Genomic DNA, 19892 nt, shown 5'->3' with positions numbered 1-19892 from the left:
GAGGAAGAAATACAAATAGAGTATCAAAAATAACAACATCAAACTGAATCTAGTTAATTAGCAAAAACAAGAAAAGCGTGAAATTACAGATGGGTATTGCTGCATCTAGTAAAGCCGTGACAGTCTTATTTAACAACTGTTTTGTCCGACAGGACGTGAAGGCACATTAAACCCGGACATGACAGCACAGGAACCAAAGTTTGGCTAGTAGCGGTAGCCGTAGCTGTAGCACAACATCTCTGCTGCTTTTCCTATCCTAAATAAGAAGCTTCAGGAGGCACTTTATCCTGTGTTTCAACAATTTTGGCGTTGGTATGGAGTTGTAGGCTGAATTTATAAACGGAGGTAATTGTCTTAAAATTGTTTTTGTTACTCACCTGGGGACATAAACTGTTTATTATGTGGGATACACGCTTTGCCTCCAAAGTGCTCTTTGTAGCGGCTAGCTAGGAATAACAAAATCATGTTACAAAATTTCCAGAAACAGTGTGTTGTTGCGGACATTAAATACCGATCTGTTAATAACTGGCTGCGATTAATGCATTGTTGTAGTCTACTATAAAATTGATATTTTGACCAGCTAATACTACCTGCTGAGTTGTTAAGTGTATTGAATATAGTGGTATTAAATGTTAAAAGATGAGACAGAAAAGGCCAAACGTGTTGGCAATAGAATTAGTACAGTAAACTCAAGGTACCGGAGAGCGAATAATCAAATAAAAAAAGCTTTGTAAAGCATCCTTGTGCTGTCTGGTTTCTCTCTCAGTATTGAGGAATGGTCTGACTGCAGCAGCAAATATGCTTAGCCGTCTGCAGGAGTTAAAGAAGGAAGAGGAGACTCTTCTAAAAATCAAAGTCATGCTACAGGACCAACTGAACAGGTTAAAGGTCAGTGCAAGCTGCAAAATACAAGCATGCTGGAATTTGTGTACATACCTGTAGTTTATGTCCTGTGTGCTTCTTCTGCATTTCAGTTTGAAGAGGGGGCCCTGAAGTCTATTATTAATGCTCAAACAGAAGAAGGAACCTCTCAACGCTTATCGCCCGAACCTGAGGTAGATCTCTGCACCAGGAAAGGACACAACACTGGAGACTATTACAATCGGTCATTTGCATTCATATACAAGACCAAATAACTGTGTTTCTCTAGCAGTAATTTGCTTAAGGGGAGCACAGTCATTTAGTCAGAGTGCATCTAACTTTTTTATCAGTAGTGTATATTTAGAGAGGTACTATATGTGTCTTGGGAAATTTGTCCTTTTTGTTTTAATTCAGTAATTCAGAGGCTGCAGAGTGGGATTCCCTGAAACATAAACTTGTTGCTTCTGCACGTGATTATGATTGATTTCATGGTTAAAGTGAGCAATTGATGATATTGTCTCAAGAGATTGCACCATCAGCCAGACAGACTCACACTGACCCAATCTCTTCTTTGCTTATTTTTCCCCCACCCCCACACTTTTGCACAAAAGTGTTGTATGATGTCTGTGTCTGGTTATGACAACTGGTTGTAAAGTTTTCACCTTTCAACATCAATTCTTTTCTTTTTTGTTGTTGAATGTTTCAGGTTGAGGTTAATCTGGATGATGAAAGTGAGATTAATCGAACCAAACTCCTCTTGAATGCTGCGGCAGATTATGATATGGAAGAAGAAGAAGAGGAGGAGGAGGATGAGGAGGAGGAGGAGGAAGATGAGGAGGGGGATGAGGATGACAACGAACTCGGATTTTTGCCTGAGGAGGATGAGGAGGAAGAAGATTACTGAGATCCATCAGTGTTAGTATTTACACCACTGAAGAAGAACATGAACAGATGCCTGTTATTTGTTCACCTGTTTTGTATTATCACTGAAGACGTTTTATTTATTTGGGTGGAGTAAGTAGCAGTGTAACAATGTCCGGTGCTAGCAATATTTCCTCCTTTGCTGGATTTAAGGCACGTCACCAGGATTTCACACCATGTTAGTCATATGTCAAACTTTGTGGGAAATCTGCTGCTGAAATGCTTTGAGGCAGTGTTATGAGAAACTCATGGCTTTCTAAACATATTGTGTATTTTCGGAGAATGAAAGCATCAACCCACTTTGAGAATTAGAAGGTCTGATGTTGAGATGTGTCTGTTGATGAAAATGTATGGCTGGGCCATATAAGGAGATAGTATGTCTGTATTATGTAAGCACAAAATAAATGTTTTGCATACATTTTCACCAGCCTGTTTTTTTACAGTGTACACTTCAAGATAATATCTGTGTTCACTTCGTGTCCTAACCTGACCCGGGCAAATGGGTAGTGCAGTGCAAACACTTTCCACGAGAAAACCATTCAGCATTTTCTAAACAGTTAAAACAATACAGCGAGCCTCACAATAAGGCCAGCTTTCATCCTGAAAGCAGGGACAGCTCTGGAGAAGGGTGGTGCTACAACAGGGAATGTATAATAGAGATTGCACAAATAACAGCTGTCTACAGGGTCTGCTAGTCCAGGAGAGAGCTGCCATTCACCCCAAAGTCACTGCGCAGACCTGCAAATGCCTTGTTCGTAAGGTTAACAGGTAACAAATGGGGAAAAATACTGCAAGGATAATATTTTTTTAAACAAAAGTGGTGGGGGGGGAGGGGGGGCAGCAGAGATGTGAACATAGGCAGAAGTGTGTAGAATTAGTATGCAGGCACATTACATTTTCAGGCTGTATTTATGCTTTGCCATATTTCTGTTTTCAATTTTTCATGCTTACAGTGCAGTATCTTCTGTTTTGCTATGATGCTCCTGAACACCTGGAAATTATTTGCAAAGATAACTGGGTTTACTTTTAAGTTAAATTTGCAAACAAAAGAAATAGCAGCAATTGTAAGGTCCTCTTACATTTGCCTGTTTGTGAGGAAAAGTTCATCCATTGTTGTGTGATTGTGCACTGTAAATATATCAACCTCTCCAACATTAGCTTTGCTTACAGAGGTGAAACCGTAGTTTGAATGGGATCTGTCTGCCTCAGCAAGATGAGCTCACAGACCATTGAGTCTGAAAAGCTCCATTTGGCTTTGCATTATGGACGTGGGACCCCCCACAGTCCAGCACATTGGATGCTTCCAGACGACTTGGTGATAGTTTATTGTTATTATACCAATTTTACACAGGTTTTATTTGAAAGGTTTGCAAGCATGTGTGCATTTTGGCTTGAATATGACATGTTTACTCCAGACCACGCTTCTTTTTGTCATTAAGCGTTGGTGCTGAATGCTTCTCATCTGTATTTAGGTGGTAGTGAGCGACTGAAGCAGAGTGAGACACGAACTGTGCTGCAGGCTCAAAAGTACCATGCTGCCCCACTGTGCAGTCGGTGTGTGCCATGTGCTTATGTTGGTGCTGTGTGTGTCTGCGGCTGAGGACTTCGACTGGACAAAGAACCACCACGGCTCCTTCTATTATGGCACTTTTCCAGCTGGTACACACAGTTCGTTTTGTTCAGTGGGGTTACATTTTATTCTTTTTGTATGTAGTGCCATTAGTCCTCCTAAACTGTGATCGTGTAACCCAGATCTGCTAACGTTTTGTTTTTCAGGATTTTCGTGGGGTGCCGGAGGTTCAGCCTATCAAACAGAAGGAGCCTGGGACAAAGATGGAAAAGGACTGAGCATCTGGGACGTGTTCAGTCATAAGAAAGGCAAGATCCAACAAAATGACACTGGGGATTTCTCCTGTGAGGGCTACTACAAAGTCAAGGTAGGGCAATCAGGTGTGGTGTGTCTGAGGTGTAAGGAGAGGAAGGTTTGTAGTTAGGACACCAAGTAATCCAGTGTATGCCTTTTGTGCAGGATGATATTTCTCTGATGAAGGAGCTGAGGCTTAACCACTATCGTTTCTCTATCTCATGGCCTCGACTCCTTCCCACTGGCATAAAATGTGGGTAACTGATGTTAAGCCTTTTGATGAAATAAACTGGCAGAATGTGGTTTTATTTAAAAGTAATCCATGCTAAAACACTCTTTCCAGCTGACCATGTAAATGAAAAGGGAATACAGTACTACGATCACCTGATCAACCACCTACTGGAGAACAAAATCACTCCGATTGTTACTTTGTATCACTGGGATCTTCCACAGGTTTGTAAGCAAAATACAGAGAACCCTCAACTTTGTTCTTAATAACTTTTTAAACAATATGTTTCTTTTTTTTGTTTGTTTTTATAGGTCTTGCAAGAGAAATATGGTGGATGGCAAAATATAAGCATGGTCAATTATTTCAATGAATTTGCTAACCTGTGCTTTGAGAGATTTGGCGACCGAGTCAAGTACTGGATCACTTTCAACAATCCATGGGTACATTTACAAGAAATATTTATACAACAAATACATGCACAAGTTTAACTCCCGTCAGCATTAAAAGTATTGTATTTATGCACATTTATGCACATGTACCAGTCTGTAGCTGTTGAAGGTTATGAGACGGGGGAACACGCTCCTGGACTGAGGCTGAGGGGAACGGGAGCATACAGAGCTGCACATCATATCATTAAGGTATAAGACGTCACTTTTATTCAATTACAGTATAAAAACTACACAGTAATTAATAAAGACTTTAAAGTGAAATGTGAAAAAATACTTTTTTCATAGGCACATGCTAAAGTTTGGCACACGTATGACACACAGTGGAGGGGGAAGCAAAAAGGTAAAGAAAATGAAAGTCAGCGTTTACCACTAAAAAGATTACATTTTCTAATTGCTGAGAGCTCCTGTTTAAATCCGTAGGTCTGGTTGGCATCTCTCTGTCGGGGGAATGGGGAGAACCGGTGGATATCAGCAACCAGAAAGACATTGAAGCAGCTGAGAGATATGTCCAGTTCCACCTGGGATGGTTTGCCACACCGATCTTTCATGGCGACTACCCTCAAGTGATGAAAGACTTCATAGGTATGTTAAACTGTAAATGCTCCTAAATTAGTGTTATTTATATAACAGGAATTAAATAATTGCTATTTGTGGCAATGTGCAGGGAGAAAGAGTGTCCAGCAGGGCCTCGGGACGTCTCGACTGCCCACATTTTCCCCTCAAGAGAAGAGCTACATAAAGGGGACCTGTGACTTCCTTGGCATTGGTCATTTCACCACCCGCTACATCACCCAAAAAAACAACCCATCGGGCCGTAGCAGCAGCAACTACTTTAGTGACCGTGACCTGGCTGAGCTGGTTGACCCAAGATGGCCTGACCCTGGTTCAGAGTGGCTCTATGCCGTGCCCTGGGGTTTTAGGCGTCTGCTCAATTTTGTCAAGGTTACTCATTGATATTTGTGCTACATACTCTTTACTTAAAAAAAACAAACTCATATTGATTTCATCCTTATCTAGACTCAGTATGGGAACCCAATGATTTATGTGACTGCAAATGGAGTCTCTGAGAAGATGTTATGCACAGAGCTTTGTGATGAATGGAGGATAGTGTACTACAAAGACTACATCAATGAGATGCTTAAAGGTGAATGAGCTCACATGTATTGAACAAAAAATGCAAAAATGTGCCCACTGTCTTAAATTGAAATTACTTTTTTGTAGTTATCAAGCTCTTTGATCTCTTTGTCACCCAGCTATCAAAGACGGAGTCAATGTGAAGGGCTACACTGCATGGTCGCTGCTGGACAAATTTGAGTGGGATGAAGGTTTCTCTGAGAGATTTGGCTTGTACTATGTGGACTTCAGGAACAAAAACAAGCCTCGCTATCCCAAAGCTTCTGTTCAGTTTTACAAACGCATTATCAGCTTCAATGGATTTCCCAATCAAAGAGAGGTGAGCAGAAAGGACTACAAAGCCCTGCCAGTCTGAGGGGTTTTTCATTACATGGTTTATTCTGATTATATTTGACTGTCTTGTGAACCTCCACAGGTTGAAAACTGGAGGCGAAAGGCAGTTGAGACGTGCTCTTCCAGCAATCAGCTTCTAGCTGCAGGTCAGTTCGTCTGTAACATCATTGACCATGTTCCTCACTATATAGGGTTGAACAACTAGCAGGGGTAAACAAATAAAGATTCTTGCCAAAATATGGAAAAAACAGCAAACAAACAAACAAAAAAATGTCCTAAAATTTTGAACACTATAACAATGAAAATAATAAATCTGTTTCTTTTCTTCAGCCATCTCAGAACATGCACGGACAAATAGTGTTAAGAAGAATAGTTGAAATTTAAAAATTGATTAGTAGAATCTGTTACAGGCGATCTGAGATATCTTCTTTGTTTGCCCCTCCAGCTAGAAGAAAATCCCAGGAACATGCAGAAATGCCAAAGGTTTGGCCTGTGCATGATGAAGTTTAGAACTTGAGGGTACATGCTTCCTATTTCTAACAATCTGATTTCTTTTTTTCTCTTTTGTCGCTTTGCAATTGTGTGTTTACAATTCTGACTAACAAGCTCCTGCGTTTAACACCTGCAATTAAACACAAGCTTTTGCTCCTTTTAAAAGAGCTTTTTTAACAAAAACTCGCAAACAGGCATAAAGCAAAGCGGTGCACTTCAGCCCACAAAGCAGAGATTAAAAATGTAACTGGGTAATGTAATAGCACCAATAAAGTCAGTGATATATCTGAGCTGAAATCAAAATTTCAAACATAAGCCTCACCTGCTTGCTGATGGCTTGTAATATTAAGTCATTTTCAGAATACTGCTTTTAATAGTCATCTGGTAAAAACACTGCTTTCTGAAATATTCCCCTGTAGCTGCATGCAGTTCTCAAAGGGTTAAAGTGCCATTAATCAACTCTGAGTACTTTCTCTTCTTTTATTAGAGGAACAGCGGAGTACTGCTGCCAATATTCTAAGACTTATACATGGTAAGGAATCCCTATGCTCTCTATGAATTAGACCAAAATTGTGATTCCGGGACAAGTATTAACCCTTTGAGTGCTGTGCTTGAGCTTTCGCTTCACTGGCAGTGTTTGGACGATATAACGATGCCCATAAGTTTTTAATGAGTGTGTGTGTGTGTGTGTGTGTATGTGCTTTGCAGACCCTTTGACCAGCCACATGGAGATGGTGACCGAGATCGTTGTTCCCACTGTGTGCACACTCTCCATTTTGCTCAGTGCCATCTTCCTCATGTTCCTGCTGCGGAGGCGTAACTAGGAAGGCTTTCGTGTTTATACATCACAAGCATCGGCACACACACATATGCACACATTTAAAATGTAAGTGCATCACTTCTTTATTGGATAACGTGTGAATATAAATACATCATTTGAGCTGAACTGAAAGAACTGGTGATTTTTATCGATTTGATGTGTGTAAAGCGTTTTGCTCTAAAATGACTGGTTTTGCGTAGAAGGAAAAAGGAGTCAGAGTTTCTAATTAAACTGCTACTATAGGATACTGGTATTGCAAAGACGCCAGGTGATCTACTGATCTACTTTCATTTGGATACAGCTAAGTTGTTTGGCAGAATATTTCCTGTCTTTCCTTGAGCAGCAAAATGTGAAAATAAAGATGTGACTGGAAAAAACATATACACACACACACACACACACACACACAAAGGACTGAAATTTGCTGTTGAGGGGTTAGTAGCATGTTTTATAAATTCATGCAAAGTTGACAAGGCTGCAGTACGCCATAGTGGAGAAGAAAGCAGGATCCTCACTGTCCCCATTCACGGTTTCATTTGGATAGTCTAAAAACAAAAGAATAGTTAAAGAAGAATATTGTTATCGATACTTTACTGGGGTAGTCACTTATATATTCAGTAAATAAAAATCACCTGTTTCAAAGATGACATGATCAACCAGTGGTCTGTCACTAAGATGTAAGGAGGTCCTGACCTCACGAGGACCATGACCACTGGACACCTCAACCCCCCACAGTATTGGGTGCTCCCTGTAGAGCACAAAGATGAACACAGAAAAACTAAATTCTGTGTAAAAAAAAAAGAAAGAAAAAAAGCCTAACATCCACCAATATATCCTTTGACTTTCAATAAATGTTTTATGTGGTTTCTCGCAAGCCGTTGAGATCTCTGTTTTCAACACTCCACATAATAGACTGCCAGAATTCTGCGGGCGTCACATTCAGGTCGACTTTTATGTGCCGTTCAGTCGAGATTGGACTGTGGTGAGGTTTACAGGCCTGACATTTTTGCTTGTTAAGTGTTTTTCCCCCGCCTTCGTCAGGTCCTTCCTGCATGTAAAGGTTTGCAATAATACATTGACTTTTGAACTAACATCCCAACAGTGTCTCGTTCAATTTGAAGTGTCTTGGAAATCTTCAGTTGAACCGTTGTCTTTTGGCACAAAGGAATAATTGGCTCTCTTGGCATTTGTGACAGCTCCTTTAAATCTGTCATGTTTGCACCTCAGCTTGAGGTGAGAGATTTAGATCGATAATATAACCGAAGCATGTTTAGTGTCATCACTGAGTTGCCAAAAGATTGATTGCACTTTGCAGTCTGCTAGCATTATATACTATTAGATGATTAAAAACCCCAACAACAAAGACGGATTAAAGAACTGAAATCTACAATAAATAATTGTTGCATATTTTCATTATCAATATGATTATGTCCACTATAAAAATGTCATATTCACAAACAATAAGGTCAAATATCCCAGTTTCACAATAAAGCAGGCAGTAAAAAAGGCTTGCATTCCTTACTTTTGGTAGAAATGACTGATCAGGGCAGGTTTGATTTGGAGTTTGAACTCGTGCTCTTCATCATAAGGTGACGTTCTGTAGTGCTGCAAACACAATCTATGTGACAGGAAAGGGGGGAAACAGGAGAGGGAATTGTTTATTTAAATACCAGTTTAAAAGAAGAAATACTTCTGCACAGTCACATATCACTGGGGCAGAAAAAAAGTCAAAAGATTTACTGCGTGAGAAGAAAGAGACGATCGTAGGGCAAACCAAGGAATGTGCTGCAGGTCACAATTATTTCCAGCAGATGGTGCAGTTTCCTGAGTCGGATCACTTGTTCCTGCAGATCAACCTCCGTGCTGAGGTAAAAACACTGTGGAGGAAATTACTCAGAGTCAGTACTATGCTGACAGACACTTGAAAAGAACTGAGAAACAGTGTAAAGCTTACCAAGTGGTTTAAAGTCGTCAGTTCTTCACCTAAGAAACAAACACAAATTGCAAATGGCCTATCATCCAGAGAGCATAACACAAACACAGAGTCAAAGAAAGAGCTCCAAATGAATAATTAAAGGTTACCAATCAGGTAGTTAATATAGTCTTTTCTCATCTTATCCAGACCCATCTCCAGCAGCATGTTGACAGGCGTGAAGCCTGTAAGAGACACATGTTCGATCTGCTGGTGGTACGACTGCAGAATGAGCTTGCTGAGGGAACTGCTGCTGTCTCTGTGAATCTGGATGATGTGAAACAAAAAACAAAAAAAAAATTAATCAATGAATTCATAAAATAACAACTGCAACATCCAAACTCATCTAACTCCAAGTTTTCAAAAGCGGAAATGTTTTATGTTGTTACCCAGGGTTTGATGTCACCATATCTTAGAGCGTCAATGACCAACTTCAGGCAGTCTCCAATGTCCTGATATGAAGTCACACCTGCAATACAAAGTTTTTTTCTGTCTGTTTGTAAAATGCTAAAATCCATCCCAGTTTCCTGAATGGAAGGCCTAACTCACTTTTTCTCATCCGAACCCAAAGCTGCTCCACAAAATCCAAATCTCCTCTTTCCAGGAACGAGTTGAAAATGGGAGTTTCTGTCTCAGACTTCAGCTTCGAGGTCTTCTGAAAAAGATGGAAAGGAAAAAAACCCAAGACTCTAGCAGATATATTGTAAAATTAATGTTTTAGTGATAATGGCTCCATCCTACCTCGGGCGTTCTTGCAGCCTGATCCTGCAGTGTTTTTGCAGTGTTCTGTAGCTCTGAAAGAAGAATTAAAAATGAAAAAATAATCATAAGCACCAGGTAGCATTACATCAGATTTACAATGTATTGATTCAGCAGTGCTTCGTGCCTTCTAGGTAAGCCTTGGTCAGATTTACAGGCGATGTGCTTTCCAGCGGTTCCATCCATTCAGTCTCACCAGTTCTCAAACCATCAGCGAGAGTCTGAAATAACAGGATTCAGATATATTTAGTTATTTATGTGGATGCTGGTAGTTGCTGTCATTTTAGATTACAGTGGAAGACAAACCAGTAGAAACTCCAGCTCCCTATACATCTCAAACATGGGACTTCTCATGTCTCCACTGGCAATTTTGATATTCTGCATAAAAAAAGATAAACACATTAAAAAATCAGTCTGTGTCTGTTCAGCTTCATCTGCTGGTACTACTTCCAGATACATGTTTCCCTTTTCTATTCATAATAGCATATTAATTAAATAGAAATATAAAAAGTAAGCTTTTTAAGGGAAAGAAGGGATTATTATAAGAGGTCATTATTGCTGCTCACTAATGTTGCTGTAGAGGACAGGGGTGGGGTCTCAAGAATACTCTCCACATGGCTCCATTTGAAATCCACAGTCACGCTGCTCTGAGACTCAATGGTGGTGTTTTCAACAACAGTGGAACCAAACAGGCTGAACCTGGCACTGCCTTTAATCCCCACCTAGAAGTATTTATCAGTGTAAGAACACGGGCATTCGTTCACACAGACAGACTTGCAAAAGAGGATGAAAACTGAAATACCGAGGATGGATGATGCCGTTTCTTATGCTCTTGCTTCAGTTCTTCTAAGGTTGTGAGGGATTGTTTGTCTGCAGTTGAACCTAAAAACATTAACATCAGGAAAATAAAAACAAGTGACACAAATACATACAAATCATCAGTAAATGCACTGATAATGTTTAAAAATGGGTTATTCAAAGAGGAGTGATGTTTCTAAGCAATACCTTTGGAGGTGATGGAATACAGTTTGACACCAGTAACTTTAGTGCCCACACAGACTGTTTCAGCCCCAAACCAGGTCGTTCCAGCAGGATCAGACATGTCGCATCGCACCCACAGAGGGTATAAAGGAAGGTTCGTGTCCTCAGCTGACATGCTGGCATTTTGAGATAATGTATACCAAGAGAGAAACTGTCTGTACAAAGAAGAAGAAAAAAACTTTGTCAGATGTGGTGGATTAAATATGCACATCTTACCAGCGCGTATTTCTTTTGCAATTAAATTTTAAACGTCTTAGCACTAATCACCTTGCTTTCATGACTGAAAGTGGCTGCGGTCCCATTTCAGTTTGAAGTACGTGGGCACTGTCGTTAGCATCATCAGCATCGCCGTCAGAAAGGTTTGAAGCCTCGGTCATTTGTTCGTCACCTGGATCGCTTATTTTTGAAACCTTAGTGAAATCAGAGCACAATTCAATGGTGAGCGACGAGGAGGAGACTGGTTAGTCATCTAAGCATACATTCAGTGTTTTAATATTCCTACAATTGGGAATTTTGGAAACACTACTGGCCCAGTTTCAGCTTGAAAACTCTGGAACTCAGGTTTTATTCTGGACGGGAAGACTTTTTGAGATCATGGAGTGAATGTGTGTCTGCATCCTTTTTTCCAAAAGTCTCTGCCCATCTAGACTAAAACGCAGTCCTGAACCCTGTAACAGTGAAGCTCTACATGCCCAGTTATCTTTCCATTATCTAAGGGCAGCATTGACAGCATCTGACCAATTAGAAACATTGATAAGTCTACTGTCAACGGAGTGAGTAAATTTTACAAAGGAAAACAAAACCAGGAAAGCCGGTAAAAAAGAAGAAGAAAGGAACTATGTACGTTAAGAGACTTCTCAGAATCAGTGCTCTATCATTAAGACAAGGGAGAATCTGGTGGACACATCCATTCATTTTCTACTGCTTATCCGGGATTTGGTCACCGGGGCAGAAGTCTCACCAGGGAAGCCAAGAGTTCCCTTACACTGGCCACCTCTTCCAAGTCATCCAGGGGTGACACCGAGTTGTTCCCAAGCCATCTGAGAGATATAATCTCTAGGTCTGTCCTGGGGGATCTTCTCAATAGGACATAAGATAAGATAAGATAAGATAACCTTTATTAGTCCCACACGTGGGAAATTTGTTTTGTCACAGCAGGAAGTGGACAGTGCAAGAGTTATGAGGCAAAAATTAGAATACAATAAGAATAAATACAGTACACAACTGTACAGAATAGAATAAAATAAAATACTATATACAGTAGAATAAAATAAAATAAATATACAATAAGATAAAAATAGAATACAAATACAAATACTATATACAACTGAGTAAAATACAACGATGACAGAAAGGATTATTGCACTTAGTATTATTGCATATGTATGGATGTGTGTGCTTGATCAGTTAAAGTCTTTATTATGGAGTCTGACAGCAGTGGGGAGGAAAGACCTGCGAAATCTCTCCGTCCCACACCGTGGGTGCCGCAGTCTCCCACTGAAGGAGCTGCTCAGTGCTGTCACAGTCTGCTGCATGGGGTGGGAGACGTTGTCCAACAGGGATGACAGCTTAGCCGCCGTTCTCCTGTCACTCACCACCTCCACTGGGTCCAGAGGGCATCCTAGAACAGAGCTGGCCCTTCGGATCACCCTGTTCAGTCTCTTCCTGTCCCCAGCAGAGATGCTGCCGCCCCAGCAGACCACGCCATAAAAGATAGCAGAAGCCACAACAGAGTCATAGAATTTCTTCAGGAGTGGGCCCTCCACTCCAAACGACCTGAGTCTCCGCAGCAGGTACAGCCTGCTCTGCCCTTTCCTGTAGAGGGCGTCTGAGTTATGAGTCCAGTCCAGTCTATTGTTCAGATGAACACCAAGGTACCTGTAGCTGTCCACAGCCTCAATGTCCATACCTTGGATGTTCAGTGGTTGCAGTGGAGAATGCTTGTGCCTGCGGAAGTCTACCACCAGTTCCTTGGTTTTACTGGCGTTGATCTGGAGGTAGTTCAGCTGGCACCAGTCCACAAAGTCTTGGGTCAGACCTCTGTACTCCTTGTCGTCCCCATCAGTGATGAGGCCGACTATTGCAGAGTCATCAGAGAACTTCTGCAGGAAGCACTGGGTGGAATTGTGGGAGAAGTCTGCAGTGTAGATGGTGAAGAGGAACGGAGCCAGAACCGTTCCCTGTGGGGCCCCCGTACTGCAGACGACCCTGTCCGACACACAGCCCTGAGTCCTCACATACTGTGGTCGGTCGGTGAGGTAGTCCAGGATCCAGGTAGTGAGGTGATGGTCCACTCCAGAGTTCACCAGCTTGTCCTTTAGAACCGAGGGAAGAATGGTGTTGAAGGCACTGGAGAAATCAAAGAACATGATTCTCACAGTGCTTCCAGCGGTCTCCAGGTGAGCGAGGGAACGATGTAGGAGGTGAATGACGGCATCATCCGCTCCAATGCCAGGCTGGTAGGCAAACTGAAGTGGGTCCAGTGATGAGCTTATTAGGCGCCGAAGCTGAGCCAGGACCAACCGCTCCAGGGTCTTCATCAGGTGGGATGTCAGAGCCACCGGCCTGTAGCTGTTGAGGTCCTTGGGGCTTGAAGTCTTTGGCACTGGTACAACACAGGAGGTTTTCCAGAGCTGTGGGACTCTTCCCAACCTCAGGCTCAGGTTGAAGAGGTGCTCCATCACCCCACACAGTTGGTCCGCGCAGGACCTGACGACCCTCGAGCTGATGCCATCTGGACCCGCTGCCTTCTTGCCATTAATCCTCCTCAGTTCCCTCCTAACCTTGGTGGTTGAGAGAGACAGGCTGGAGCCTTGTGTTGAGTGTGTATTGGATGCTGTTGTTGGGGGTGGGGGGGAGTGAGCAGGGTGAATAGAGGAGGTGTGAATGCCTAAAATACTTCAGCTAGGAGCCATCGAGAAGGTATCGTAGTCAGATGCCTGAACCACCTCAACTGGCTCATTTCGATATGGAGGAGCAGCCGCTCTACTTTGAGCCCCTCTCAATTGACTGAGCTCTTCACTCCATTTTTAAGGAAGAGGCCAGCCACCCTTCAAAGGAAATTCATTTCTGCCATTTGTATAAGAAACCTCATTCTTTTGTTCTCTAAATGTGGTGGATTGCAAATGTTATTTCATGAAATGAATTTTTAGCTGCAGCCCATGTGGTGTTTAACAGTCTGAGAGTAGGAATACATAAAAAATAGAATTCAAATGTAACAAATACAAAGAGGTGGCCAGTTTTGGAATTGTATATTAATCCTTACTGAACAATAATTTTCTTTTTAAACTGGTTGCAGCAAACAAGGGAACAAAATAAATAAAATCAAGAAGTAAGGTTTTACCTATGAATACATATTTCTGTCTGATGCTCATCAGGAAAAGACAAATACTTTAGACACTATTAAAAAAATGTAAATAACTTCTACTATCCACACACAAAGGTCCAAGGGAACTTGCAGGAATCCTGACACCTTTTCCCAGAGAACTGATTAGGACGGGGCAGCTGTGGCTCAGGAGGTACAAAAGGTTGTCAACTATTTAGAAGGTCGGTAGTTCCCGGTTTCTCCAACTATTGAACCTCGAGCTGCCCCATTCATCTCTGTAACTCTGTAACATGTAACTTCTGTTGGTGCTGTACTACTGGAAACTGAATTTCCTGAAAGAACCCACATGAGGGATTAATAAAGTTTCATCTAATCAAATCTAATCTAATCTAAGAATGTTAGTCAAGGCACTTTTATGAATGTGTGCGTGATTGGGTGAATGAAACTTGTAGTACAAAGTGCGATGAACACTCAGTTAGAGCAGAAAAGTGGATATAAGGATCGGTCCATTTACCACTGGTCACTATGTGGTGATCTTTAATCTCAAACGTAATCTGCTCCAGGGAAAGTTACAGGATGTAGATAGATGTTTTGGCAGAACAATCCTGTAAAGTCTGGCGAGACAAAACCAGTCTACGCTTTGTTCTTTAGAAAGGAGAGAAATGGGTTAATGTAAGAAAATGGAAAGTAATAAGTTTAGACTGCAAGTGAAGACAGTATTGTTCAACAGGCGGCAAGGTGTGGAGCGAGGGGCATCTTGAGATATGTGAGGTGAAGGTGTGGGGTGCTTACGTTTCCCCTGGAGAGTAATAAAGAAATTCCTATAAAAGAGTCCAATTAGTCTCATGCTTGTTTTCTGATAGAAATCACCATGAGGTCTGCAGAATAAGTTGCCATGGTAATGCACCTTGTAAAGACGTGAACCATCTTTCTCATGCCCTGAAGTTATATGAATAAGCACAAATCATTCTTTGCAGTACAGGCCTTTGGAGATTTCAAATTAAAAGCAGGTCCACAGCTTTTACAAAAGGCCTAAAAGGCCTTGAGATGTATTAGTAGTTTGGATGCTAGAGATAAACAAAGTAAAATGTTTTACAACAAAAGTCAGAGCCAGTCAACAGTTATTCCTGTATGTTGTGTCGCTATAAACACAACTAGGTAAAAATATTCCTAAAAGAGTAAAGTAAAAAAGTAGAATCTTACAAAGTAAAATTTTATTATTGGGTCTACATATTTACGATATGGTAAATGAGTCCAAGGACTGACATTACTCACAGCTTTTTCACAGACGAAGACGGTCTGGTTCCCACAATACATATTCACCGCAGGGATTCCGTCTCCGTTCATCTTCACTATTTGGACCTCCTCCTGAAGCCCAAAAGATATCAACATTACTGTAACAGCGACGGATGCATTGACTCACGACAGCTTACTTAAGAATGCACGAATTTACCTCATATATATACGGATCACTGCTTTCCGCATCCTGAAGAGAGCTGCAATCAACACGACAGAAATGAACTTTGTTTCACCTATCATTCTGAGGGTTAACTTTTTGTTAGAATCGCTATGCATCCAAAACTCACCGAAGAATCGTGAAAAACTCTTTAGCCCTAGATATAATCTTCGAGCACATCGCCAAATTATGGTCTGTGTATCCTGTTACAGAAGGAAGGATGTACATAAAACATACGAAAGTGGCTAAACGAGTTTAAAATGAACAAATCCGTTGTTGATATTTTGACAGTCGCGCGCTCGAAAAGCAGAGGGTGACGACATGGGGTCATAGGTGAACACACACTTCCCTCATAAAATAAATAAAATAATGAGATATAAAATAGATTGAAAATGTATCAGAAATACGAATATACAAGAATTTTTTTAATAAAATAAAAAAATATTTGATTAAAAATAACGAGGAAAGAAATGGTTCAATCTTTCCTGCGCCAACATGGAGTAAAGAAATAGTCCCATGTTTAAGAACGGTTTTAAAATTGCTTGGCTAAACATGCTAAGCACTGACAAATTAAACATGCTATATAATTTATGCTGTGTATTCTTTTTCATTTTCCTGTGCTCGTTTTATGAAGTTATACAAAGGACTTGTCACGATTATGTTAATACCGGAAGTGGTGATTTAAAGCGGAGGCATAAACCATGTAGGGTGAATCGTCAACTTCCTTTTTTACTGTGGCCGCCATACCGTGAGGAGCGTGGTTCCCGGCGAGCCGAAAATAACTACCGAATATGGTGAGAATTTCCATGTTTTTCAAGGCTAACGTGATATAATACACGAGTCTTCATATTGTGGTTCGTGTTGAACAAGCAAGCGCGTGTTTTGTGAATTTGGAAATCATAGGTTCCGATGTAATATAGCAGCAAATTGAAACGCTCCCAGCTAGCAAAGCTAACACGAGGAGCCATTTTGAGTGAGCGGCTACAAGTTACACGTGTGGCTTTCCTTTCAGGGGTAGATCACTGAAGGCTGATCTTGTGTATTTTGATGGCATCTAAAGTTAGATGGTTGTTTCTGCCAATTGAATTTATCTATGCGCTATATTCGCCCGTTATCATTTACAATTAAAGTTACGTTTGAACAACCTGGCCAAGTCGTCTTAGCAGAAACGAGCTAAACTGAGGCTAACCGAGGCAGATTTCATGTTGGCTAAATGAAACCTTACTTTGTGTCGGTTAAAGCAGGGATATTTTATTGAAACTGCAATTACGTCAAGATTAATCTGCCTTTTAAATCTGAATTATAAGTTAGTAGTTTTTCTCCTGTCACGTGCCTGGATGTCTTAAAGACACATACTACACAGGTTTAGACTCTTGAATTGCCTACATAACTTTCTCTTACAGAATACATCTGACGATTGTTTATTTCTTTCTCAGGCTTGTGCCCGACCCCTCATCTCGGTGTATTCCGAGAAAGGAGAATCCTCAGGCAAAAATGTTGTCATGCCTGCAGTGTTCAAGGCCCCTATTCGCCCTGATGTGGTGAATTTTGTGCACACCAACATGCGCAAGAACAACCGCCAGCCTTATGCAGTCAGTGAACTGGCAGGTGAGTGCATAAATGTACTTGGCATATAGTAAACGTTTTATTAAGGTGTTATGTACACAATATAGATTATGTGTTATGTGTGTTTTAGGCCACCAGACCAGTGCTGAGTCCTGGGGTACAGGAAGAGCTGTGGCCCGTATCCCTCGTGTGAGAGGTGGTGGTACTCACCGTTCTGGCCAGGGTGCTTTTGGAAACGTATCCTCTTGATGATTACAAGAGTTTTTCCCACTTTGTAATATGTATACTGAGGCAAACTTAATTCTGTGGGCTTGCTGTGATGGTGTAATTTGCGTCTGACTCTGTGACCAGTGACAGAATGCCTGCTGTCATATGCTGGCACAGATGGCTGATGAACATTGAGTCTGAGCAGGTATAAAATAGTTATTTACTTAAGTTTTTTAAGTCAGTGGTCCTTGACTTTGGTCTAGATGTGTCGTGGTGGTCGTATGTTTGCCCCCACTAAAACCTGGCGCCGCTGGCACCGCAGGATCAACGTACCCCAGAAGCGCTATGCTATCTGCTCTGCCCTGGCCGCCTCTGCCATTCCTGCACTTGTGATGTCCAAAGGTAAGAGTCAAAAGATGTTCGAATGGGACATGAATTGGTAGAAACCAGCATGGAAATATATTTTGACCAAAAATGAACCCTTTTTGATTCAGCCTAACATTTGACTTGCTGTGATGGTGTAATTTGCGTCTGAGCCTGTGAACAGTGACGGTTGCCTGCCGTCTCTAAGCTGTCACAGAGTATTGATGTCCTTTAAATCTGAGCAAGTGTAGTTAATGCTGTAACTTTGATAGTCCTAGCAGTTTTCTCTGTCATTGTCTTTAACTGATTCTTAACAATCTTTCCTTTTAGGACACCGCATAGAGGAAATCCCTGAAGTCCCACTGGTGGTTGAAGACAAAGTTGAGGGCTACAAGAAGACCAAGGAGGCAGTGCTGCTGCTGAAGAAGCTCAAAGCCTGGAATGACATTAAGAAGGTACAGTAACCTCAAAACACTGAGGAACACTGAGTTTCATCAGTAGTTTTCCCGAAGTCAAATCATTCTTCTTTTTCTTGAGTTGGCACTGGGAGCATTTAATTATTAATAATGGAGTTTTATTTGCTCTTCTCAGGTCTATGCCTCTCAGCGTATGCGTGCCGGTAAGGGTAAGATGAGGAATCGCAGACGTATCCAGCGCAGAGGGCCGTGCATTATCTACAACCAAGATGCTGGCTTAACCAAAGCCTTCAGAAATATCCCCGGTAAATGTCCCGGTTAAAATTTAGAATTTATTACGGTGTTAGAAAATGGATATTATGATTCTTACATTTAATTATGGTATAGTTAAAATGGATGTTTCTATTGGATGAAATGGAATAAATGATCAAGATACTAAAACTAGCTTACTTTGCTTTCAATTAAACTCTAATTGTTTTCTTCATTTATGCATGCGTAACTTCAAGTTTGACTGAATACTGATGAGTTGTAATTGTAGTGTTTATAGTATAGTTGAGTCTTAAATAAGTCATTTGCCCTTTAAAAACTCACTATAGCTTCAAGATAATTGGTTCATCAACATGCAGATGTTTGATTATTGTGCTGCATTTTGCAGGCATCACTCTGCTGAACGTGAACAAACTGAACCTTTTGAGGCTCGCTCCCGGTGGTCACGTTGGACGGTTCTGCATCTGGACCGAGAGTGCTTTCCGCAAGCTGGATGACCTGTACGGCACATGGCGCAAGGCTGCCTCCCTGAAGGTTGACTACAAGTGAGTATTTGAGTATTTTGAGAGCATGCACTCTGAAAGTACAAGTGCAGTGTATCATGCTGGTGTACAACAGTGATGAGCTTCCACTTCATGGTCCGTGTTTTTGAACTATGTGATATTTAACGAAGTTCTGAGTTATAGCAACAAAACTTATCATACGGCTTTTTTGCCTTCATGTACAAGGGACTTTAATTCTTGACTCTTCTTCCTTCAGCCTGCCAATGCACAAGATGACCAATACAGATCTGACCAGGATTCTGAAGAGTGAGGAGATCCAGAAAGCACTTCGTGCACCCAAGTAAGCATTTTTCAGTGTAGTTTTTCCCCGAGGTCTTATTTGCCAGCTATGATGATTTTCCACTTCAGGTCCGTGTTTCTGAACCCTGATTATATGGAAGTCCTGAGTGATGCAGAAAGTTTCACTGAAGTTGTAGTTAAGCAGAAGCTCACATATTCAAGGGTGGATTGTATTGTCATTACAGCAAGAAGCTCAACCGCAGAATTCTGAAGAAGAATCCTCTGAAGAATTTGAACATAATGCTCAAACTGAATCCTTACGCCAAGACAGCAAGACGTCATGCCATCCTCAAGCATGACCCTGCGGTAAGAGCCTGATCAGTTAAAGATGGAAGTAAAAACTGTATGTCTATTTGTTGATAACTTAGAGCCCCTCTTTGTTCTCACCATAGATCAAGGCCAAGATGCTGAAACCCAAGAAGAGGCCTGGAAAGAAGGGTGCACCTGCCAAGCCCAAGGCATAAACCAATACATACAGACTGGAGTTCAGTGATGAATAAATCAGTTGTTTCAAATGCACGAGTCAGACCTGTCATTCAAACTTTTTATTCACAGGACTTATTTATTCCACATAA

The 19892-nt window shown here is 41.3% G+C and overlaps 4 protein-coding genes and 4 non-coding genes across 9 annotated transcripts; 7 read left to right on the top strand and 1 right to left on the bottom strand.

The window, feature by feature from the left end:
- The first annotated feature begins 215 nt into the window (after positions 1 to 215).
- On the top strand, positions 216 to 2173 carry snapc5 (small nuclear RNA activating complex, polypeptide 5). The gene is made up of 4 exons (XM_085359247.1): positions 216 to 345; positions 767 to 888; positions 975 to 1055; positions 1568 to 2173. Exons 2-4 carry the CDS (start codon positions 799 to 801, stop codon positions 1763 to 1765), a joined length of 369 nt encoding a protein of 122 aa, XP_085215373.1. The 5' UTR covers positions 216 to 345; positions 767 to 798; the 3' UTR covers positions 1766 to 2173.
- Positions 2174 to 3314: 1141 nt separating this feature from the next.
- On the top strand, positions 3315 to 7107 carry lctlb (lactase-like b). Its single transcript, XM_085359245.1, has 14 exons — positions 3315 to 3441; positions 3559 to 3719; positions 3812 to 3899; positions 3990 to 4099; positions 4187 to 4315; positions 4418 to 4513; positions 4610 to 4664; positions 4745 to 4906; positions 4989 to 5266; positions 5342 to 5468; positions 5578 to 5777; positions 5874 to 5937; positions 6771 to 6815; positions 6992 to 7107. The coding sequence occupies exons 1-14, from the start codon at positions 3315 to 3317 to the stop codon at positions 7105 to 7107; spliced, it is 1758 nt and encodes a 585-aa protein (XP_085215371.1).
- Positions 7108 to 7559: 452 nt separating this feature from the next.
- Positions 7560 to 15884, bottom strand: zwilch (zwilch kinetochore protein). 2 transcript variants are annotated; one of them, XM_085357482.1, is made up of 18 exons: positions 15787 to 15884; positions 15654 to 15696; positions 15476 to 15568; positions 11143 to 11285; positions 10840 to 11030; positions 10637 to 10716; positions 10401 to 10556; positions 10141 to 10212; positions 9962 to 10055; positions 9817 to 9869; positions 9625 to 9730; positions 9465 to 9544; positions 9186 to 9342; positions 9058 to 9086; positions 8844 to 8980; positions 8626 to 8721; positions 7736 to 7851; positions 7560 to 7648 (listed from the first exon to the last, which is right to left on the bottom strand). In XM_085357482.1, the coding sequence occupies exons 1-18, from the start codon at positions 15882 to 15884 to the stop codon at positions 7560 to 7562; spliced, it is 1833 nt and encodes a 610-aa protein (XP_085213608.1). The 2 variants fall into 2 exon arrangements, with proteins under 2 accessions (XP_085213608.1, XP_085213609.1); XM_085357483.1 differs by having other exon boundaries at positions 9625 to 9727; positions 15787 to 15836.
- A 502-nt stretch (positions 15885 to 16386) lies between these two features.
- rpl4 (ribosomal protein L4) lies at positions 16387 to 19834 on the top strand. The gene is made up of 10 exons (XM_085357481.1): positions 16387 to 16450; positions 17093 to 17264; positions 17353 to 17459; positions 17693 to 17831; positions 18123 to 18247; positions 18384 to 18513; positions 18864 to 19020; positions 19235 to 19318; positions 19503 to 19623; positions 19710 to 19834. The coding sequence occupies exons 1-10, from the start codon at positions 16448 to 16450 to the stop codon at positions 19779 to 19781; spliced, it is 1110 nt and encodes a 369-aa protein (XP_085213607.1). The 5' UTR covers positions 16387 to 16447; the 3' UTR covers positions 19782 to 19834.
- LOC146627944 (small nucleolar RNA SNORD16) lies at positions 17535 to 17633 on the top strand. Its single transcript, XR_014906447.1, has one exon. It is a non-coding gene; the product is annotated as a small nucleolar RNA SNORD16 (small nucleolar RNA).
- On the top strand, positions 17938 to 18036 carry LOC146627943 (small nucleolar RNA SNORD16). The gene has a single exon (XR_014906448.1). It is a non-coding gene; the product is annotated as a small nucleolar RNA SNORD16 (small nucleolar RNA).
- On the top strand, positions 19088 to 19158 carry LOC146627942 (small nucleolar RNA SNORD18). The gene has a single exon (XR_014906444.1). It is a non-coding gene; the product is annotated as a small nucleolar RNA SNORD18 (small nucleolar RNA).
- Positions 19362 to 19428, top strand: LOC146627941 (small nucleolar RNA SNORD18). Its single transcript, XR_014906445.1, has one exon. It is a non-coding gene; the product is annotated as a small nucleolar RNA SNORD18 (small nucleolar RNA).
- Positions 19835 to 19892: the final 58 nt, after the last annotated feature.

The sequence above is a fragment of the Diplotaxodon limnothrissa genome, linkage group LG7 (genome assembly GCF_057381915.1).
Source record: "Diplotaxodon limnothrissa isolate DT_005_m linkage group LG7, D_limnothrissa_male_GT1.1, whole genome shotgun sequence".
Classification (NCBI taxonomy): Eukaryota; Metazoa; Chordata; class Actinopteri; order Cichliformes; family Cichlidae; genus Diplotaxodon; species Diplotaxodon limnothrissa.
Note: the sequence above shows the minus strand (reverse complement) of the source record. Positions and strands in the feature narration are given on the sequence as shown.